This window comes from Rana temporaria, chromosome 5 (genome assembly GCF_905171775.1).
Source record: "Rana temporaria chromosome 5, aRanTem1.1, whole genome shotgun sequence".
NCBI lineage: Eukaryota > Metazoa > Chordata > Amphibia > Anura > Ranidae > Rana > Rana temporaria.
In genome coordinates this window covers 134,382,267-134,406,794 of record NC_053493.1, presented here as the reverse complement: position 1 = coordinate 134,406,794, position 24,528 = coordinate 134,382,267, and the positions used below count along the sequence as shown (strand labels likewise).

The following is a 24,528-nucleotide window of genomic DNA, read 5'->3' as shown; positions in this document are numbered from 1 at the left end:
AGAGAGAGACTTGTAAAGCGCAACACATGCGAACTGAATCGCCTCTGGGCACTGTATCCATTTCATGGGTAAGGAACCCCTTGACCTCAGAAGAGATGGGTTTTAATCTTTCTCCTGAAGGCCAAGTGGTCTGACTCCAGTCGGATGGTGGTTGGTAGTGCATTCCACAGGCAAGGTCCCTGGACTGCAAATCTTCGATGTCCTTTGGACTTGTATCTGGCCTTGGGTATCTGGAGGAGGTTTTGATTGGTGGATCGCAGAATGCGATTGGGGTTATGGGCTTTTATTTTTTCGCATAGATATTGGGGGGCGTTGCCTTGAATACACTTATGTATTAGGCAGAGTGCCTTGAAAGTGATTCTGTCTTTTACCGGCAACCAATGAAGGCCGTTCATAAGTAGGAGTCATTTGTAACTCGGGTATTCGTAACTCGTGGACTGCCTGCAGCACTGGTTTAAAGTGGCTGGCTGGAACAATAATCACCCCATCCCCAGCACTGGTGGTTAGAAGTTAACTGGGAGGTACACCTTATATCCCCTGGTTGCTTAATGAGGCAAAAAACACCACTTACCTGTCCTGCAGTCCGACATAGTTCAAGCATGGGGCACTGTTTGACTTGGAACAAGGATTTGCCATTCCCTAGGGACAAGCTTGCTGAATTAATACATGGACAAATGAAGACTAATCAACCATGACACTACAAACTGCAGCCACAACATGTGAGCCCAGGTAAGGCAAACAAACAACACACGGACTAGAACTACACGAATACCAAATTAAAACAACAAAAACATTTGAAAGTGTACAATGCCTTTACAGTAAATGTTTTAATTTAGATATATCTTATCAGAAACACCTGATTATTATTTTTAATTAGGTCCCATGCTAAATGTAAAATGATGACATTAAACTCCATCAGTTTTAGAATCTCTTGAAAGACAAAGCTATTAAATGGCATCATTAACCATACACAAGTATGTGTCTTTGCTCAGCTGTGTCTAACACTCAATTTTTATTACTAGGTTTGCTACCTAAATAAAAGTGCTTCACGTCTCCTTACTTTGGTTTTGCTGTAATGTACCAAATTAAAAGACATTGATAAATTATTCTTATTTATTTAAATTCGACTAGGGAAGAGGTGTTGTGGGCTGGTTTTATGGTTCCTGTCTGTGGTACACCACTGATTTCAACAAATGTCATAAGGCATCATGCTTCAGAGGAGCCAGACCAAGTTATCGACCCCGGCTTCAGCCTTTCACTTTCAAATGCCTTTGATCTGTTTCATTCTGTCGAGATCACTCGCCACAATTACATGCGAGTGGTCTGCATTTAAGCAGGCAAAATCACCTTGACTATCTTTGCTGCATTAGTTGCCATGACATCAGCACAATAACGCAGGAACATTTATCAATACATTGTAGACATTTATAGGTATTTAGACGGTCATTAACTAAAAGAGACTTGTCATACAACAACTATATGTGAACACAACAACACAATTGCATTAACTCACATCAAATGTGTGCATTACTCAAGGGACATTGGAGTAGAAGGTCAAATAATGAGGGCCCTCCTTATACACCAACACACATTTTCTCCACACAGAGATTTCAAGCTTTTGCCAATTAGTTTTTCTTTTAATATTTTTGCCAATTTTTTTATATTAGTATGTAACAATCACAGCTCTCCCAGCACATTGGAATGTAAGTGTCCAAAGAGACACGCAGCAAGGATATTTGTAAAGTAAGTCATTTATAAAAACATTCATCCAACTTTCAATCAAAAATTCAACCCTCCCTCTACCTTGCCTTCCCCTACCCCTTCCTTTCCCCCTTAAATACTCTAATTTTATCTTGAATGCTTTGTTGTGACTATGATAGATCACTAACTTTAAATATTGATCCTTGTTTTATGTTCTTGAATGTAATGTCACTTATTCGACTTATTGCATACATTGTAACAAGATCGCTTTGTATACTCTTACATGTTTTAAAAACCCAATAAACATATTTGAAAAAAAAAAAAAAAATTCACTGGAAAACACTGGGAGGGGTTTCCAAATTGTATGCATTTCCTCTCAAAGCACATTATTTTCATATTACTGGTGTTATTTTATCCACAGAACTAATGTACAATGGTGTTGTACAATTAGTAGTAATTACACTATTGAATTTTTATGTTGTCCAGCAGTGCTTAGTATTTTGTTTTGCTCTGATGTGAATGACTAGTTATCCACAGCAAACATTTGCCTTAAAGTTCATTTGTAGAGTGTGAAGTTTCCATACTGTTGTCCCATTGAGAGTATACCAAACATGTGGAATTGGGGGCAAGGTAACCTCTTTTTCTCCAATTACTGCGTACCAAATGTAAAGCAAATTTACAATCTGAACATACCTGTGCAAAGTCAATAGTTGTTATATCACTTATATAGTTCTTAAGGAGTTCTTAAAGTGTTTGTTAACCTAAAAAAATAATACAGATCCTGGTCCCTTAAAGCAGATTAAACTGCACAGTGCCTGTGATGTGTAATCTGCCCCCTCTAAACTGTAAAAAACCTGGCGGATCCTGACACTTTCTGTGTCCCCTTCTCTGCGCTAACCACGATAATCAGGGCTGCTGAGCCCTGACCACCATGGTCAGCGTACATCCCACCGTCATCTGCAGCCCTGCTCTGCTCTCCTTTCTCCCCCTCACCCCCTCCTCTCTGTCTTTCAGTATATTCTTGTATCTGTATTACACAAATCTTTGCACGGTTAGCTTTTAAAATACCGCTCCCAACTAAAAGTAAAAAAAAATTGTAGGGGGGGGGTGGTATAAATATTATACTTTCTTATGACTTCCCGGTAGTTGCATTCTTCTACTGACAGGGAAGAGTCAGCCCTCCAAAACCACAAGAAAAGACTAGAGCACATTTAACTTGTTCCCCCTGTAGATCTTTTTTAAATGTCTTTTACGCTATGTTTCAGCAAGATCGGGGGGGGGGGGGGGTTAAAAAACGGTCCTCACAGTTTTTAGCTCTGAGCTCTGCTTTAAAAAATATAAAGTAAACATGGGAAGGTTCCTGTATGTTGTTTATTGTATTCCTGACCATCCCTGTAAATGAATAAGCAATTATCAATTTTTAGCTCCAGTCCCAAGTCCAAGCGCCAGTGCTCCCTACTTTCACCCACATGCAATACACAACTCTCTTTTGGATAGAATTTACTGAAAAACAAACAAGGCGCCTCTAAGTGCAGAAATATAAAACTTTTAATATCTTCTAAAGGGGTTAAAAACACTTACAAGATGGTGAAGGAAGCAGGCATGTAGCAGGTAAGTGTGTCCAGAAGATGTTCCAGTGGCAGGGCAGTCCCAATCTGATGATAAAGCTTCCAGGAAAGTCCACAAGATAACAGCCAATTTGTGCTGTGAGTGTTTAGGGAACACAATGGTGATGGAGCCTGGGGATGATGTCAGAGGAAGCGAGACAAAAACCAGCATGGACTTCCCTGGAAGCGTTATCATCAGACTGGGACTGCCCTGCCACTGGAACATCTTCTGGACACACTTACCTGCTACATGCCTGCTTCCTTCACCATCTTGTAAGGGTTTTTAACCCCTTTAGGGGATATTAAAAGTTTTATATTTCTGCACTTAGAGGCGCCTTGTTTGTTTTTCTGTTCCCATTAGAGATTGCTTGTCTCCCTGAGTGCTGCCTAAAGTGTGTGAAGATCTGCTACCCTCTCCAACACAGACTTTATCTGTCAGGATTCAAATTTTTGGAGCGCCCTGGATATACACATTTTTCTGGATAGAATTTACTTGCTATTGACTTTTTTTTTTAATCCAAAAACAAGTTTATTAATCACAAATTTGACACATACAGTCCAAAGTACCGTAATCATAACCAATATAGCAGACCCATACATGGCCATATACAAAGCAGTGGTAAATGTAGATATAAAACAACATACTGAAGGACCTATAGACCGCTTCCCACCCCCACACCCCCTCCTGTCCCATTAGCCCAAGAGTCTGTCCATGACTAGGTCGTTCGGGGCTAGCCCCGGCGTTCCCAACCACAAGTCCCACAACCGTTCAAATTTTCCGGAGCAACCCCTATGCTGGTATATAACCTTTTCCATCCTTAGCGTATTACCAAGTGCAGTGATCCACTCCCTAACCGTGGGGGGCTCCTCGGATATCCAATGCAGCATAATCAGTTTCCTGGCCATGAATAGGGCCCTGGTGATGGCCTCTCTAGTGTGGGGTTCCAACTCTAGCTCGTCCAGAAGATTCAGGAGGCACTGCTTAGGGTCTAATGGGATCGAAACCTGGAACACTGTGTTTAGTGTGTCTGTCACTCCCGCCCAGTAGGCTGGCTATTGACTTTAAAAAATAAATGTTATCACTTAAACTCCAGTTTGTCTGCTTTTACCAATGACTAACACAGTACAACATTCTTCTAGTATACACATGGGAAAAAATAAGAATTCAACCACTGACATGTAATGTGCTTGACAATCACTTAGTTGCTGTGTGAACTAAATTAAAATTGAAAGGCCTTGTCCCTTTGGGCTACCACTGCTTTCTCACAAATTGATGAACTGTGCAAGTAATTCAATTTCACCATGTACAAAATGAGTACAAAAATATTCAGTAATCATCTTCAACAACTTTTCAAATTCAGTGTAAATCAGACAGGGTACAACAAAAAAAAAAACATTCCTAAACTCCTTCAACGCTTTATGGCAGGGCTCCTCAATCCAGTGGTGTATTTAGGTTTTGTGCTGCCCTAGGCCTGACTAAACTCGTGCACCCCCTAATTTAAATATGACCCACCCCCTTCCTGTCAAGGCCACACCCCTTTCTGTTTAAGACCCACCCTGACATTTTCGAGTGGGGACACTAGTTCTCAATGCCTGGGTGGGGGGAATAGATTCCCTTAATTTGCATAGGTTTCCTATCACTTCCTGTTTAGCTGTGGGGCAGAGAGTGAAACAGCTTGTGTTACACCAACAGTGTAGCACAAGCCAGCGGGGACACTTTCCGTGCTGCCCCCCTGCAAAGTGCTGCCCTAGGCCTGGGCCTTGTTGGCCTAGGCCAGGATACAGCGTTGCCTCAATCTTTCTAAACACTGGGCAGTTCACTGTCCTTTTTAGATGGGCCTGGACTGTGGCTGGTGTAGTGCTACCCTCAAAGGGGCTGCTGGAATTTACTGGTTCATCCTTGAAACTAGAGGGGCTGCCCACCACCACCACCATAAGCACCAGTCTATTAACACCAGCTTCAATAGGACAGCCTAAGGAAATGTTTCTCAACCTTTTTTAATCAAGGCGCCCTTTAAAATTCTGCACAATCTTAAGACACAACAATTCTAAAATATAAAAAATGAAACTAATAGGTTCACATTAGGATTTCACTGGTAATTATTTTTTACCAGCAAGTACAAGTACCAATACTTTTGGTCAAGTACTCGCCAATACTGAGTATGTTACCTTTTGCATACAAAATGAGTGGGCTCAAATCACACTGCAAAGAATTACATGCAATTTGAACAGAAATGTGGTGCAGTTCCTGTCCAAATCGCATGCAATTTCCCCCATCGATCCTGTGTGAACCCAGGCTGAAATCAGTATGACAAGCCTAGGTTCACACAGGAGTGAACCTGAGTTCACACAGGAAGCAATCAAACTCCCAGCCTATGAACAGACCAGGCCAAACAATCACTGTTCCCCTGATTACAGACGGAGCAAGGAACTAAATTTACCTAACATCCCATGCTAGGAGGGTGCAACATCAAAGGAGTAGAAAATGCCCTTGTGTCTGTGGTCTGTGGGAGTAAACAATGTCCTTGGGCTTTTGAGCATTGGCAGTAAAAAATAATATAGCTGCTGTAGTTAGTGGAAGGAGAAATAAAGTCCAGTCATTTAAAGGAATTGTGCTTCATTGTCGGTATCAGTGGGAGGAATAGTGCCATATTGTTGGTATCAGTGGGAGGAATTGGGCCATATTGTTGGTATCAGTGGGAGGAATTGGGCCATATTGTTGGTATCAGTGGGAGGAATTGGGCCATATTGTTGGTATCAGTGGGAGGAATTGGGCCATATTGTTGGTATCAGTGGGAGGAATTGGGCCATATTGTTGGTATCAGTGGGAGGAATTGTGCCATATTGTTGATGTTAGTGGGAGGATTAGTTTCCCATTGTTGGTTTCAGTGGGAGTAATAGTACCCCATTGTTGGTGTTAATGAGAGGAATAATACCCCATCATTGGTGCAAGTGAAATGATGCATTGCCCCATTGATGATGCCAGTGGGAGGAATAGTTCCCCATTGTTGGTGTCAGTGAGGGTGAATAGTTCCCCATTGTTGGTGTCAGTGAGGGGAATAGTTCCCCATTGTTGGTGTCAGTAAGAGGAATAGTTCCCCATTGTTGGCGTCAGTTGGAAAAATGGTACCCCATCATTGGTGCCAGTGACAGGAATAATACCCTATCACTGGTGTCAGCTAGAGGAATAGGGTCAGTTAAGGGCAAGCAAAGGGTTACATCCAGCCTGCGGGCCACATTTTAGAGAGCACTGCTTTACAAAGTGACTGTTCTAAATTTTTCATCTGTACTAGCAACAACTGTTATTGTCATAAAAATGCTTAAATGCCTTTGTACATTTGAATCTTTTATATGGAAAAAAGAAATCACAGGAATCAAGAATTGTTGGTACAGAAACCATATTCGGTGTGTGATTTTTCTTATGCAGGATATAAACAAATAAAAGAAACACCTTATTGATTGGTACAAACAGCACCCCTATTATTTCTTTGCTACACAGGTAGGCATGAGAACTGTAGTTCCTAATCTATCTCTCTGCTAAATCATCAGATAAAAGATTATGGCTGCACCTGACCAAGTAATGTACTGAATAAGTGGTGTTACCAGAATAATCCATAAAATTGTATCTGGTTTGATTGAGAACACAGACAAGCAAGTCTGTATACTGGAACTCCATGCTGAATAAGATTTTTACAGAATAAGATGTGCATTTGCCAAGTGAGCAGTTTAAGGTCTTTTCCGGATGCAGGAGTTGTATACAACAGGTGCTGACAGCTGTGATGTATGGTTGGTGTTATTTAGCTGGCTGCCAATTAAACCTTTATCTGAACTCGGTTCTTGAAGAGCAGATATTGATTAGCACTGCAGTGCGGATAATGTAGCTGAATGCGCTCCTTATGCCAAGACAAGACTGACCACTTGTGAGCTGGCTCTTTTGTACATCCTCTAAATGCAATTGTTTGCTGACACAACAATTTTGTTCTTTGTCTCCAGAGACCGGCACAATAGACCAGGAGATCCAATCATACAATACCCCGGGCTTCAGTGGATGCCTTTCTAGAGTTCAGTTCAACCTCATTGCACCGTTGAAGTTGGCCTTACGATCGAGAAATAATTCCCAGGTGCAAGTCGTGGGAGAACTAGTGGAATCAAACTGTGGTGCATCCCCTCTTACTATCCCACAAATGGAATCTGTTAATAATCCTTGGCACATAAACCCAGGTAACTATAAGCTCTGTTTTTTTTATTTATTATTAGAATAATGCAATGTCAAAATTTTGGACTGCTTGGGTTTGGTAGTACAAAGGTAAAATCAAGGCTTAGAGAGTAAGGAGGGCTGTTAATACATGCTATTACTAATATAGTGGCTTATTTTGATATGTAAAACAAATCATAATTTACTAATTTGCATACTGATAATATAATTATTTAAAAAAATCTGAGTAAATGAATTGCCACCCAAGGGCAGGTATATTTTGTGACTTTGTCTTTCTTTAAGGCTGGCATTGCAATTCGTGTTACCAAACTCTTATGGAGTAAATGTACAGAAGCATTGAGAGTCAACAAAAAAACAAAAAACAAATTAGTTCACTTTTGTACAGAAACAATAAAGCGACAGTGATACCTAGTTGCTGTACCATATCATACTTGTTTGCAAAACTCCCTGCTTCCAAAGACAAAGATTTTTGGTGGGTCAATATGTTTAAGGGGGATATATATTGATTGTGAATATATTGGCTTTCTTTACTATGATTAAAAATCCAAAAAGCAGATAGCTAACTTTATATTATATGTTAGATAACTCATGGTGCTCTAAGAATCATTTGTCATGTAATAACGTTTTTATTTGTATACCTAGGACTATATATGTAAAAAAAAAAAAAATGCAACTTAAACTTAAAAAAAATTAACCCCAAATGTCAATCCCTTGAAATACCCCATTTTATTTTGATGTATTTTCGTAAATCCCACAGAGGTCAATTGTCATCATTCCCAGAGTAAGTTAGTAATTCAGAATCATGCAAATGAACAGATGTGTGTCATTACTATTTTTTATTTATACCAGCCTCTGAAAACAGATGACAAAGTAATTCCATGTAGGGAGTAGAATCTCACACAAACATGATCACAATGGTCAATTTAATAGCAGGTTTATTTGGTATATCTATGCATTAAACCTAAAAGAAAAACAGTTGGTGAAAAAAGGGACGGAGGGATCTGCATACAAAAGAGAGACTGTTACTCCTGATGCATGCAGGAATAGTGGCTGTCCTGGTGTTGTTAACTACTGAATTTACTGCCAGCGTGTAAATAAGATATTGACCTACACTGCATGTCTTATTTTCAAGCTGTAAACTGATTTAACAGTTAAATATACTACATTTTGACTTGGCATGTAATTTATAAGGGCTAATTTCTCCATAAAGAAAAAAATAACTTCCCTTTTATAGTTCCCTTTTATAGTGCCTTGGCAGGAGCAAATGAATGTTTCCTATTTGGCATGCTGCCAACATAGCCATTTTCTTTGTTAATTAGGCATAGTAAATTAACTTGTGATTTCATTTTTATATTCTTGAACAGCGATTGAGCAAGCAGTGAGAACTGTTACAGAATGACTTCCTCCTACAAAACCATTTTTATGTATACTTTTACATATAGCCACTAATAGAAATGTTTGTTAAAAGATATTCTCTGCATCTAAATATTTCATATCATTTGCCCCCCCCCCCTATTTAAGGGGATACTTTGGAAGCAGTCCATAATAAAATAGCCTTAACACCAGTCTGCCTACTGAATGGTCTTACTGTGTAGATTTCATTTAATACAAGCAAATAGATTGGATTTTAGTTTGCTTCATTCCGAAAGGAAAAACAGGCTCAGGCCCCGTACACACGTCCGAGAAACTCGACGGGCAAAACACATCGTTTTGCTCGTCGAGTTCCTTGTGAACCCGCCGAGGATCTCGGCAAGCCAAATTTTCCGATTGCCCAACGAGGAAATAGAGAACATGCTCTCTATTTTCTCGACAGGTTTCTCGGCGAAAAGTGTACACACGACTGGTTTTCTCGGCAGAATTAGTCTCCCATCGAGTTTCTTGCTGAATTCTGCTGAGAAACCCGGTCGTGTGTACGGGGCCTCAGAGCAACTTTACAAATCTTCCAATAATACTATATTTGCATGAAAAAGAAGGGTATTATTAATAATAAAATAATAATTAATAATAAAATAATAATCAATTGCAACATTGATTCCATACTTCATACTACACCCTCAGTCTTCAGACGTAAGTCGGACCCTTATCTTAATTGATGTGATTTGGATCTGACATTACAGGAAAATTACACGGGCATTGCGCGAAGTTGCTTCTAAATCACGTCAAAGTCATGTCAAAGTCTTGCCAAAGTGGCCTGGCAAAGTTGCGTGACTTTCATGTCAGAGCAGTGTGAATATGGCCTTAATGTTAAACCACTAGAACAAAAACATTTACAATAACTGTTCATATGCATCTTTTCCAGATTTTGTAAATCTCCAAAGTAATTACCGGTAATAAGATTCTGATTCTTTGTATTATAAGTGTCACCTCCAAAATGTGAACATCAAAACATCGTGATGTGCAGTGTCAACCTTCCACTTTCTGAACAAACACTCAACGAGCGTAGGTGACCTACAAATTTTAGGCAGGTCAAGTTTTCCTTCCATCTATCCCAAGAAACAAATGAGCTTCTGATGTTACCGATCAGTCGCCTCTCAACTTTCCATATAAAGTGCAGTACCCTCAATCAAAATAAAAGCACTTAATACTGTAAGGAAATTATGATAAAAACATTTTTTTTAAAACGTATCCCACTAAAAAATCTCTTTGAGTGTATAGAAAGTACTATTTATACTTGCATATGTATGATCCTTAGCAATCAGCCCTGGACTCTCACTGCGCAAACCACCATGAGTCTCCCGAAGCACCAAGCTGAAACGCATAATCAGCATGATGACATCGAACAGGTCCCACCCTACACATTTCATCTAATAGGCTTCATCAGGGGAATAAAGTTTAAGGAACTAAACTAAGCATCTGCTTTATATGCAATAGTTATAAGAAAATTATGTAAAATATACCAATAAATGGTATACTTAGCAGAACTTTTTAATCAATTATCCCCAGTATTTCTGCAATGTTACAGTGTTTCTCCTCATAATAATGGAAAAAGATAGATATTGACATTGTATATGAAGAAGCAATGGCTGTTCCCTGTATTATCTTTTATGTTCTAGGAGAGTTCTACAAATGCATTTATTTTAACCATTATGCATTGTACCTTGAGGTCACTTTGGGACATATTTGGGATGTGTATGTATCATGTCCCTGTAATCAAGGACACATATGATTTATGCAGGGGCTGCCTGCCTGTGACTAGGTGAGCTAATTAGCAGTTGTCTGCTCTTCACCATCTCACCTGTGAGCAATATGTCGGTCCCAGAACCTGTGTAAATCCTATAAATTAAATCTAACAAGAATGATTTAGACCCCTTTCACACTGAGGAGTTTTTCAGGCGGTACAGCACTAAAAATAGCGCTGCTATACCGCCTGAAAAACTCCTGCACTGCATACTCAATGTGAAAGCCTGAGGGCTTTCACACTGAGGCGATGTGCTGGCGGGAGAGAAAAAAATCTCCTGCCAGCAGCATCTTTGGAGCGGTGAGAGGAGCGGCGTGTATACCGCTCCTTCCCATTTAAAACAATGGGAAACCGCGCCAATATCGCCCCGCAATGCGCCTCTGCAGAGGCGCATTGCGGGCGGTTCTAACCCTTTATCGGCCGCTAGCGACGGTATAGCTATTTTTAGTGGCGCTATACCGCCACCGCGCCTCCCGCCCCAATGTGAAAGGGGCCTTAGTGCCCATGGAGTAGCCTGGTTATCTGAACTATTGCATGATAGAATTTTAATGTAGATGTTGTATATCACTATATATATGGCAAATTTGAAAAACCATCTATCTCTAAAATGTTTTACCCTCCAATCTCTTATATGTGCCCCCAAATACCAATGTTCTTCATGTAATGGAAAAACAGAAGAGGTTTTATGTGAGAGTGACTGCTTATCTTACAGATAATATCCAGCATCCTGACAAATGTGTTGCAAGCTGCATTTAGAAGTGCTTATACTGGGACGTCTAAAGGAGTCAAATTTGTATAGAACGTGCTTTAGATAGTAATCCCTCCGATACCTATGCCACAAAGGCCAATGCCACCTTTTCACTATCTCTAAATCAAACATTCATCTTCTCATTTATCAACGATCATACCACCACCTTAATTCTTCATACATTTTTTCAGAATTGTTGCATCCAAGTTCCTGCCCTCACGGGTTTAATTTTCCAACTTTATTTCACATTCAGGTTCTTTCTATCTAGTTGCAAAAGCTTTCTTACCTGATAAATATTGGTATTGCCAAATTTGCTTGAGAGGCTTCCCACACACAGCTTTAGAGGGAGCAATGCATCTGGCTCTCTTCTACACATTTTGTAGAAGTCCCCCATATTCCATTTTGCAGTATAACAAAACTCAGGGCAATGTACATTAGGCAAAGACAGATCATAGAATAAGTATGTCAAATGGCACATTACACGAAGCAACCCAAACATGTCTGGACCCACTGATAGACAAAACAATTAAGGAAGTAACGCTCCAAACAGTCAAAAATTGTGACCCCTAAAACGGTCAGCAAACATAGGAGAGGACAAAGTCTTCGATAGGTTCTGCAATAGTGGTACAATAGATGGCATAGTAAATGGGTCTACACAATGACAGGTTAAATTTGTATTGCTTAGAAGCCATTACCCTAACAGAAAATAAATAGTGGTCCCAGAGGGGAAACTGAAAGACCCAAGAAGATAGAAGAAAAAGCAGAAAAGTACCCTTGAGAATGAGGGCAGGGTAAGAAATAAAGCAGGAGAGAAAAAAAGAAAGAAAAGGTGGAAGAGGGAGGGGGGAGGGTAGGAATGGCAGTATGCTTTGTGGAAGTCAAACAGAGAATTATGGGTTTCATGATACAGGAAAGGATGATGACCACCCTGACTGATACCCAAACAACCTTACTCAAGGTGTGGTTCCCTTGGATAGACTATTATCAACTTTGAAGAGAGTTCCTCTGATTTTCACTTGAGCATTTTGTGAGCACCACACAGAATTTGTGCTCCTTCAGTTAGGCGTCCTCCTCCCACAGCCCCAATCTCCATTATGTCCCTTCCTCTGTTTTCATGCCTGTGGTCTTTTATTCTCTCTCTTTCCCTCTCTCACCTTCATTGCACTTTTACTTTTCCTATCTTTGTCTCCATTTGTAATCATGACACAGTATATGTGCCCCACTGCTCTGTTTTCTTCATTTATATTCTTTGCATATGTATTTTTTTTGTTTTTTTTTTCAAACATTTACTCATGCTACGAATTGCAAGCTTCCCGAGAGTTTTTGATCTCTTCCTCACCTCCTTAACCTATAAACCGTGAGACTCTTGCTGGACTTAATAGGCATCAAAACAGTAAGTGAGAGGAAATCCCTGCAAATTAAGGGAATCCCTTGGGGCCCCCAAGGTCACCAGAACTACTGTCCCCATTAGAAAATGTCCCCTCTATTACTATTCTGGGGACAACCCAAAATTTGGGCTTTTATTTTACTTTCACTTTCAGTGAAAATGGTAAACAGGACAAACAGAGGGGGTGAATCTTAACGGGGAACAGACAGCAATAAAAACCTAATAGGTATTCTAATCCCTTTCCACTTTATCCAAAAATAAAAAGATAAAAAAACTTTACAAAAATGGAAGATGGTGATTTCCTTGCATGGGAGACTGTAAAACAGTAATTCCTTTATGCCTTAATAAAATTGCTAATGGAGATAACATTTAGAAATCAAACAATATGTTGTTGTCATTGCAAAGAACAGTTGTGCTGTGATCTCAACTCAGCAAGCGATCGTGTACTGGCTGTGCATGAAAATAAAGACAGAAGGAATAGCTTTTCAGTAGGCTTGATATCGGACCCCTGCTGACTCCACAGAAATACGATCCCCAGGATTTATTGCCTGCCGCAAGTGTGTCTTAAATGGTGGGCTTACATGACACAGCATTGCCAAGAAACACTCTGCCATGTGAGAGGCTCACGCCATACATCCTAAATGCATCAAAAATCCTTCTCTGCTGATCAAGGATTGCAGAAATTCACAAAAGTACACAACATTTATTATATATAAGGAAGGTCTAGTGATAGAATAACTGCATTATTAGAGCTTAGAAACATAAAAAATATATATTATAATTAGATTGACTAGAATCTGACTATAAAGCAATTCAGTGTAACATAGGAAAAGAGCATCTTTGGGCACACTTCTGGCAGTGGCAGATACCTGGTCACCTGCTCTACGCTTTGGTTTCTTCTGCTGGTTAAAGACCAGCCTGTATGACAACCACGGATGCCCCCGATAGATAGATTGTAGAAAGAAGTGCAGCTATGAAAGAAGAGATAAGGGTCTATTTATAAAACTTTTGTTGCACGAATGTCAGAAGTATTCGTGCAAGCTGAACAAAATCGTACTTCTTTCAATTCCTGAACCATCAGCTCCATCTAGTAGCCAAAGTGCAGTATAGTTTGCTTACTGAGGTATTGTATTTTGGCCACTAGACGATACAAGCATTCATCTCTTTGCATTCAAACAACAAATGTCTTCTAAATAGACCCTAAAGTGTGTTATTTGCCGATAGGGATGAGCCAAATATACCTGGGTTCAGTTTAAGGGAAGTTAGCCAAACTGTGTTGAAGTTCTGTTAATGCAAGTCCCATCGAAGTAAATGAAAGCTGAATCTTTCAAATCAAATCTTTCAAATTTAGGCCATCATCATTTCAAAGCTAATAGCCAAGTAATTGTCTAACAGTATGGGGACTGGACACTACAATGCAGGTGTAGCACTACCCCCGTAGGAGCCGCTTAATATTTGTTTGGTTCTGCACTTTGCCGCTCAACCCCAAGAACTGTCTCAACCCCTCTGGCACACCTGCTTAACAATGTTAGTGTAGAACCCAGAAACAGAAAGTGACACAATAATGAAAGATCATATAGTATATTTCCCGAGACCCTGGGTTCTGTCACTTCATCAGTTGTGGCAGTAAATAGAGACTCACACAAGATATCAATGAACAACTTGTAAAAGTTTACTATCATGAAAAATAGTAAAGAATAACATATAAACAGATAAATAACACAAGTATTGATTGGCAGAGATATTTGCTCAAAGCAAAAATGTCACACTGCTGTATCCAATAGCAACCTGATAAGAGTATATGTGAACAGGTGCACAGTGGATTAGATCCTTAATACTTTAATACCTGTATTGAAGCACCTCCCCACTGAGGCCTCAGCACACAGACCACTGCACGCAGAATACACAACAGTGAACACAGTAATAAAAGTATAAGTTCCAACTGTATGTTGCTAAATGGCTCCCCCTAGAGTGCAGTTCAGAGTGATACACAATTTTATAGCAGTAAAGCCTTGTGAAAGAATAAAGTATTGAAAGTTCCTCCAGTTCCAGTTTTCTTGTCTTCAGCTATCTTAATTATACTGCAGTGTAAGGTGGTGCCCGTATTTGTAATCCAAAATAGCAAAGGAAACAGTAACTGTAGAATATGGTGAGATTGACTACTTAGCTGAAAACTATCCCCATTTGTAATTCCTTCTGTGAGTGAACAGTACAGTGCTGACCTTGCAGCATGGGGGAAAAGGAAACAGAAAACCCCAGGTTCCAGCTATAGAATACTCCGGTGCAATAGATCCACAGCCGTGGGACTACAGGTCTCAGCAGCAGTCTGTATAGCAGACAATCACTTAACAATAGTATAGTCACTACATGGATAGGCAAATGCCTTCTCACCACTCTAGATCACAGCTGGCGGTGGACTCCTTCTGTGTAGATGGCACTTTCGCTCCGTGCTGCTCCTCCCGGTATGCTGGAAGACAGGTGGCTTCAAAAGCTCTGAAGCTCTGGCTGGTTCTCCTGCTCAATTGGCAGGGCTGCTCACAAGGATCCTTCTGAGGCAGGCGATCCGCTCTCTCTGCTGTAGGCCACAGGCTCTCCCAGTCCTGGGCACACACACACCAGGTCTTGCTGGTTGTTGAATGGCATCCAGAGAGAGAGAAAGTAGGCCACGCATGTCCTTTTATCTGCTTACCCAGCAGGCTGTGCTGTGACTTGGCATTGTGGGTTTGTAGCTCGGCATTGTGGGTTTGTAGTTTCCAGCCTGATTTAACAACATGAGTGCTTCCTCATTGTTCTATATATCCCACAATGCATAACTGTTTTTCTTAACTAGCAGGAAATATCCTGATAAAGTTTCAATGGCCACTAGAGGGAGCCAAACCCTTTTCTAAAGAAACAATACATTTCTTAAATGATAACTGTTGGTAGTAGATCTGTGCTACACAGGAAACAGTGATTTTTGAAATGTCTGATACATTTAAATAATATGCTTGGGGGATGCACTAAGCCTGCTTGTGAAGTGTATTGTAATGTATACCACTGCTAAACGTATCACGTCCCTAGTGCAGTGGGTGGGCAGGGGTTCACCCCATTTGGTTTGCACGTTCGTAGAATGCTGAAGAGGTAAACTTAGGTCTAAATTCTATTTTGGACAGAACTCAATATTTATCCCTATTTGCTGGATTACTTGGCAAAGATAAAGGGGGGAGCCTAAAACATGAATACTAATGCAGCCACCACATCTTATGCCGCATACACACCATCACTTTATGTGATGAAAAAAAACGACACTTTCTGTGAAGTAAAAAATGACGTTTTTGAAACTTCAATTTTCAAAGACGAAGTTGCATACACACCATCGTTTTCTCACAATGATCTTGCAAAGTCAGGTTACGTTCCACCACGTTTTACCATTGAAGCTAGCTTCTGGGCATGCGTGGATGAAAAAACGTCTTAGAAAACGACGTTTTTTGCTACACACGGTCAATTTCTGTGAGGTAAAAAGTGCACTTTTGAAAAACGACACATAAAATTGAAGCATGCTTCAATTTTTTTCTGTCGTTTTTTAGAAGACATAAAACGACGTTTTTGCCCACACACGGTCAATTAAATTGACGTTTTTGAAAATGACGTTTTTTTCCATCGCAGAAAGTGATGGTGTGTACGCGGCATAAGGCTTGCTAAACTGCAATATATTCATATTTTGTTTTTGGATTTATATACGCTTTAATAGCAGTCTGATAATTTATCAAGAGGTGAGAACTATGCAGTAAAATAGACAGAAAAGACCAGACATCTGTCACCCAGTTAAATAACTCACAAAATGTCACACAAGTCACCCAAATTTCTGATATTTTGTCCTATCAGAAGAAGGGTCATTTCATGCATAATGAACTTTAAATGTATGCCCATAAATAAAGTCTGCGTGATTATTCAGCATTAGCTAATGGTGCAGCTTACTAATTATATTCATATCAATCTGGCACAGCTGCATGCTGTATAATTGCATTCATTTTATTCTAAGTGACAGTTGTCAAATGCTGTTGCTATACAACATTATGAGACTAGAGAAAGAAGCTCTTGATACATCCATATAGCCAGAGAGAGGAACATAAACCATTCATAGATATAGTTAGCCCATTATCATATTGGTGATCATTTGGTGATTGTCAAGAAATATCTAAATCACAGCATGATGTCATCATTATATTACAAGCCTTCAAAGAGATTCTTTGACTTTTTCTTTTTATCTGTAACTTTTATTTGTTGAGATATTCCCTTCACTGTACTTCGGCCATAGATGGATTAAATTTCGGCCGGTTTAACAAGGATATGCCAAGATTCGATCCATGTATGGGCAGGCTGGTTGTACTGAAGTTGATTCATTGATTGACTTTAGTACAACCAGCCTTTTGGATTTTTGGCACGGGATTACGGCCAGTGGCTATAGCCCTAATAAGTGTTCTGCCAGCCGGGAAGTCTCCCCACGGCCCCCGGCCAGAAGAAAAAAAAGGTTGCAGGAAAGAAAATCAAATTATCTATGGCTTGCCTTAAAAAGTGTTTTTATTTTTATGTGTTCTTAGGGAAGAGTTCTTTTATCACTACCTATCACATGAAAGTAGGGACATAGATAGCAACAAAAACCTAACAGAGGCCACAAGTATAAAAATCATTTCATTATGCCTGTGTGTAGCTTTATGGGCCGTACACACGACCGAACATGTCTGCTGAAACTGGTCCGCGGACCAGTTTCAGCAGACATGTTCGGTCGTGTGTAGGCCCGAGCGGACAGGATTCCAGCATACATTTGCCCGCCGGGCCTTTTTCCAGCGGGCAAATATTTCTGGACTTGTTTTAAAACAGCCCGCTGAAATCCTGCCCGCTCGGACATGTTCGGTCGTCTGTACAGACCTACCGTACATGTCCGAGCGCCCGCCATCCCTCGCATGCGTCGAATGACTTCGACGCATGCGTGGAAGCATTGAACTGGCAGGGCCGCCCATGTCGCCGCGTCATCGTCACGGCGCGGACACGCCCCGCGTATTGTTTATGCGCGGATTTCTGTATGATGGTGAGTACAGCCACCATACAGAAATCCCCGGGCAGACATGTACGGTGAAAAAGGTCCGGCGGACCGGTTTCATCGTACATGTATGCTCGTCTGTACGCAGCCTTAGACAAACATGTTTCTGGCAGTCATTAAAGACTGCTTTTCATCTACCTTTCTGACCAAGTGCCATGTTACAAACACAATTTAAAGTGAAATGAAACATGGTCCCATTCCTCAACCCCCCACCCCACCCTCAATCCACTACCCACCACTTACCTGTGTAGCACCCTGATGTTTAGGCAGGGTTGCTCCTAAATGTACCTGCCAGGTGTAGTTACCTTGGCTCATTGTTAGTGATCAATTGAGTTCACCTTAAGTCTGGAATTGCTTCTCTTCTCTCTTTTGCCGCTAGGTTGCTGAGTACCTGGGGAAATTAGATAAGATAAGGGCAAAGCAAAGACAGATTAGGCGTATATGGCACATCTCAGCCAGTGGGCAGTAGTTTTCTTCAATCCCTTGGCCTGTTGGGAGAACTTATATATTTGGGTGGAGTCAGGTGATCAGTGTTCTGTGCCACCTGGACGGCTGTCTGAGTGGACGTGTGTTGTATTGCCCGGGCTGCTAGGCCAGAGTTTGGGCCTATGCCATGCACATCTGGCTGCTAGGCTGTCTGGGGGTCTAGGCCTCTAAAAAAAGAAATTAACTGAACTTACAAAATTGTTTCAGTTACTTACTGTACATTTAGTATCCGAGATACAGCACCGCTTTAATAGGGCTAATTGTTGCAGAAAGTAAATAAGCATTATCACTTTATACTCATTGTCACTCTTTAGTAGATCTTTTTCGCTCTTTTTCCACTTTGTAAATCTTGGCTGCTCATCCAACACTTGCCATGCTATGCTTTTTTCTTCGCAGCCCACTTGAATTTCACACTCTTGAAACAAACGTGATACCAAAAAAGTGATTAGCATCTCAGAATCACAAACACTTGGCTGTAAATTAATAGACCGATGAAAACAATCCTGCTTTGTAAATACTTCTGTTTGTGTTCCGGCTCGGTAGATTTACTCCCTGTAATGGTCCCGATGACTAATGTCAATGAGACGAAAGGTGTTTCCAAATCCACACTTTCACAGTTGTCACCAGAACAAGAGCTGAGAGGGCAATATTCCAGTGGGAACACATGTAAAAACGAAGGAGGAAATTTAATTTGCAGTATGAACCCCGCGCTAAGATTTTAAACAGCTTATGTAGCTGCCTGCCCAGATTGTTAGCCTCAGTAGGGGTAGACCGGAACACGTTCAGATGTATGCTAGTGGCTGAGGTCCTTGTTTGTGGCTGAGGTCCTATCTACATGGAAGTTGATGTTATTGTGTTATTGGGCTTTGGTGTGGCCTAATGCCTCATACACACAACCAGGTTTCCCGACGGGAAAACTGCCATGTTTGCATTTGGTCGGGAAAACCGGCCGTGTGTATGCTCCATAGCAGTTTTCCCGGCAGGAAAACTGCAAGCAAAAAAATGAGAACTTGTTCTCTTTTTTCCCGCCGTGATTCTCTGCGTTTTTTTTTTGCTTGGCAGTTTTCCTATGGGAAACACTGCGAGGGAGCATACACATGGCCGGTTTTCCCGACCAAAGCTGCCATGGCGAAAAACAGCCGTGTGTACACGGGGAAAAGCAACCGAGCAGGTTCTCGGTTTTCCCCTCGGTTTTGACCGCCGGGAAAACCGATCGTGTGTACGAGGCATTAAGCACATCTCCTGAGTATCCCTTGATCTATGAGGAAAATAAGTCCTTATTACTTTGTATGGATGGTCTACTTAATTTTTGCACCCCTACTCAACCTTCTCTGGAAAGTTATGGGATGACTTTTGACCATGATGTTTTGTGGTAGAGATGAGGATGCAATTTGTGTGTGAGGGGTGGGATCACTGACCTAATGCTGAAACAGCTACCGTGCAAGTCTCCGAGATCCCTATTTGTGATTATCATGTTCTTATTGGCCAGTGATTAAATGGTTCCTGTTTTATATTAGAATTTTGGCCTCTCATTTAAAAAAAAAAATGTTCTGCACAGGGGTCAAGTCCTGGGGAAAAAAGTGTGGGAACTCCCACCCAAGATCCACTCCCCCCACAACAAAAAAAATGATACGCTCATATGCATATTTACTAAACCGCATGTTCTTTCTAAATCCCACGATAACTCACGGCAGACCTCCGCAATGTCTCCTGGGAACAATGACAAAAGCTCCCAGGAGACATTGCGGCATCGAGGAAGTGACGGAATACCCGCACACTACCCGATAAATACATATACAGGAAGCGGCCAGTAACATAAAGGATTACTAAGGTTCGCCTGCCCCTGACAGTGACTCGAGCTGGGCATCGCTGCTTAGTGAAGGATTGGCTCGGGCGGCTCGGTTGCTCTAGTCCTGCAAAGGGAACTACGTTCCTGCTGTGAAAAAAGTGCAGGAACTCCGTTCCCACGCGTTCCCGCAGGACTTGAGCCCTGGTTCTGCAGCACTTATTGATGATTTTCCTTAGCCCCCTTCAAAGTCTCAAATCACGCAGCCTCCGACGATGGGGGGGGGCAATGCTGCTTCTCTGCTAATTAAATCAAAGTAGCGCTGTGCTTTATGTAGGCTGTTGCAGCTTTCACTACAATGGGATGGGAATGTATTGCAGAGGGTGTTGATATCAGAATTGTCACTTCTGTTGCACAAGTGTGTAGCCTGTCAGTCAGCACCAGGCCACACTTAGGCCCCTTTCAGACGGACGGATAGAATGGTGCTTTTAGCTGCGGATTTTCTATTTTTCTACCGCAGCTAAAAGCACACAATGTTTGCCTATGGCCCCATTCACACACAGCGTTTGCGTGCGATTACGTTACATGCGGTTTCGTGCGAATAGAAAAAATAGAATTGAATGCGTCCAGGTGCGATGTAGCGCAGCTATATGCACATAACCGCAGGCAATCGCAGTCTTTTTTGTCACTTGCGGATATCAGCGTTTTAAAAAAAAAAACAGGAAGCACATCATCATTCATTAGCATACCTGGGACATGACACAGGAAGTACTAGGGATAGAGGAAAGAGGAGAAGACAGCATGGCGGCCAGAGACATCTCCCACGAGGCCATTATAGCCCTGGTGCATGCCCGACCGGAGTTATGGGACCCAGAATGCCCTGGATATGCCGACAGAGTGTTGAAGAGGTCAAAGTGGGAGGAAGTGTACAAATTTGTAACACCGAACTGGGACGAAATGTCTGCAACTGATCAAGATAACCGAGGTGAGTGCAAAGTTTCTGGTGTTTATGTATATTCATGTATCAGGGTACACATGCATCATAGCTCTTTCATTACAACCAGACTAATGAAGATTTACCCCCCCTAATGACAAGGCCATTTTTTTGCAATACAGCGCTGCGTCAATGACAATGCTGCAACTAAACCAAATTGTTGTTCCTTTTTTTCACACAGAGGTCGGGCATTAGTACTTTCTGGACAATTTAAAAAAACAAAAAAAAAACAGGAGGGGCAGCTAAATTTTAGCAGACAGATTGGACACTTTTGTCACTTGCAGTGAAAGGGGTCAAATGGTTTGTGTATTCTCTAGTTTCTTGGGTGGGGGTGAGAGCAAATCTCTCTCAATGTACGGCTTATATGCGTTTATTTTTTCAAAATATATTATTAAATTATACAATGAAATATATATTGCAGGGAAGGAGGTTTATACAAGGTGGAGATCCCTACGCGACCGCTACAAGAAAGAAGTAAACGAAGAGAAGTCTGCAGAGCGAAGCGGAGCACCCTCAACTCGCCGTAGGGCCAACCCCCATGCAGAGGCATTGTCTTTCTTGAGGCGCACCACCGAGATGCGTGCGTAAATAACATATATGTTATTTAACTAACGTTTTCTGGGCAGTATAGCTGCACTGTCCCATTCATTTGAACGGGCTTGAAAGTTGAAGGAGCGGTATACACACCGCTCCCTCACCACTCCAAAAATGCTGCTTCCAGGATTTCTGTTTGCACCTTACCGCTCCAGTGTGAAAGGTGTAGACCCATTTTTTTTCCCCTCCTAGCTCCGGATAGAGGGCTATTCTGTTGTGTACACATGACACTATTCATGATAACTGTTTTTAAAAACGTGTAATGTTTTCTATTGTTTTTACCTAGAACTGTCTCAAGTGTTCCTGCAAGAGCCATCGCAAGGCGTGCAAGTTCATCACCAGAAAATAATACTGAGACCAGCCAGGAAACCATTCCAGAGACAGTTTCATCTCAAGATTATCAAGAACCTCCAGAACCGCAGGTATGTAATTTGGTCACGATCTCCATCTTTTTTGGTCGTACTTCTGGCTTTGTACAGTGACAGGTTTTTGGGACTACAAGTGCCTGTGTCTGATCGATTCAAAACGGGTGCTGCAAGCTGTGACACAAGCACTGGCACATATATTTAAGCAAGCATCAAGTGTGACCTCTGTTCACCAAGTGTGACCTCAACATCAGAAGCGTAATCTATGCATTCTATCTATTTCCAGGGAAATCTTGACAAGAGAGCACGATCTTCTTCCACCACTCGTCGACCACGCCAACAAGAGACACCTTTTGAGGATTATTTTAATCGTATTATTGTAGAAATGAGAAAACAATCACAAAATGATGCCAAAAAAGATGAGTTCCTCAACATCTCAGATCCCGATGTCATTTTTTTGAGAATGTTACTATGTGTACTCAGGGAGATTCCGCCAGAGAAACGCACTGATGTTAGGGGTGATATACATGCCTATTTAACGTATATAGTGTCCGCATGCAAAGAGCAACGCCCATATCCTAAATTTCAACCATGGGCTCTGGGTTTTAATTCACCTAGTGGCTCTTTGAGTCAGCCAATGCCCAGTCCTGAATGCCGTGACACCACACCAGTCATGAACTCATATGCAGGGCCGCCACCAACATATACACCCTTCCCATCTTATCCTGGTTTTCAGAGAATGCATGGGCAGCCCCACCCAGTCAGTTCACCCTCATCTACACAATCCGTACAACATATAGATGTTGGCAGTGAACCAAGCCCTTCTACCTTGCGTTCCTCTTACCCAGTGTATCAGAACTTGTAGTTTTTTCTACTTTTATTACTGTTTGTTTTTTTTTTAGTTTTTGCTCATGCAATGTTTTATTGATATCTTTGCACAAAGTAATGTTTAACGGATGTTCACCCTAAAAACAAATTTCTAACATTACAGCTAGCATACTAAGCACATCCACTGTATGTAGGTCTTTGTTTTTGACCGTACCAACCGTGATATTGGCATTTTGTCCAAGGCTTACGGCGTTCCTATCCTTGGATTTGATGATTGACGGCTTGTGCAACAGTTTTCCTGGCGCACAACGCGCGTCACCAGATTTCTAGGAATAACATAGCTGCAAGTCGGCACTATACGGTGGACACAGGCGAGAGGGAAACTGTTTCACAAGCCGTCAATCATCAAATCCAAGGATAGGAACGCCCACTCCCGCAGTTAACAGAACCCGGAAGCCCTGAACAAAATGACAATATCACGGTATGTACAGAGACAAAAAAAAAAAAAAACCCTACATACAGTGCTTAGTATGCTTAGTGTGCTGGATGTATTGTTTGAAAAAAATAATAATTAGGTGAACCCCTGCTAAATGGCTTGGTTGGCCTGAATTGTTTCCTTAAGCTTGTGCATTGTTGGTTCACTTACTCTTTCCTGCCATTTCCCTTCTATATATATATATGTTTTTTTTTTTTCTCAATGCCTGTTTCTCCTAGGTACGCTTTCCACTATCATCCGAGCCATGCAAAGTTATTTAGAACAACTTACTAAACACCTTACTGAGGAGAAACAGGAAGTGAGAAATTCAGATGAAGAAAACAAAACATTAGTGAAATAGAAGGAAAATTGAACCAACAATACACCTAGGAAACGATTTAGAAATTAAAGAGAACAAGATTATGTTCCTCAAAATTGTTTTCTCTCAGGAGAATTTTGCACACAATCTGAAGCACTTAAATTCAAAATGGCTGCTGATGTTGCTACATGCACCCCTCTTTTGAACAAGTTATTTTTGCTGTTTAGCATTGATCTTATAAAAAGTATTTAACAAGGGTCTACGCCCGCTCTTTTTTGAAAAAAAGTCGACAGCTACAAACACTATAGCTGCTGACTTTTAAAAGACACTTTGTGGAATATTTAATAAAGGCAAATCCATTTAGTATACAAGTGCACTTGGAAGTGCAGTCGCTGTAGATCTGAGGGGGACATGCAAGTAAAATAGTAAACACATTTGCTTGCACATGATTGAAAGATAATAATCAGCAGATCTACCACCCATATCAGATCTACTACTCAGATCTACAGCGAATGCACTTCCAAGTGCACTTGTAGTGTTAAGTTGTTTTGCCTTATTAAATTAACCCCTTTGATCTAAACTGCCCCCCGGAGGACAATCCCTCTATCCTGCCAGCTTTCGATGCCGCCATCAGGAAACTGGCAGTGTGCGAGCACTGTTCGTGAATGTGCCGGCTGCTTTCGTGCCGTAGGAGGACAAAGGTAGAAGACCCATCGCCTACCCCAATGTTTTTGGGCAATTTGTTTTTATATTTTTTTTATATT

At 41.2% G+C, this 24,528-nt stretch overlaps 2 protein-coding genes across 3 annotated transcripts in view; both read left to right on the top strand.

The window, feature by feature from the left end:
• CNTNAP2 (contactin associated protein 2) overlaps positions 1–24,528 on the top strand; it is a 2,128,298-nt gene that overhangs the window by 2,074,473 nt on the left and 29,297 nt on the right. The window contains exon 22 of the mRNA XM_040353157.1: positions 7,302–7,529. Within this exon, the coding sequence (XP_040209091.1) occupies positions 7,302–7,529 (228 nt within the window). The remainder of the gene's footprint in view (positions 1–7,301; positions 7,530–24,528) is intronic.
• LOC120940360 lies at positions 20,887–23,292 on the top strand. 2 transcript variants are annotated; one of them, XM_040353159.1, is made up of 4 exons: positions 20,887–21,174; positions 21,605–21,767; positions 22,076–22,199; positions 22,429–23,292. In XM_040353159.1, exons 1-4 carry the CDS (start codon positions 20,946–20,948, stop codon positions 23,005–23,007), a joined length of 1,095 nt encoding a protein of 364 aa, XP_040209093.1. In that variant the 5' UTR covers positions 20,887–20,945; the 3' UTR covers positions 23,008–23,292. The 2 variants fall into 2 exon arrangements, with proteins under 2 accessions (XP_040209093.1, XP_040209092.1); XM_040353158.1 differs by having other exon boundaries at positions 22,064–22,199.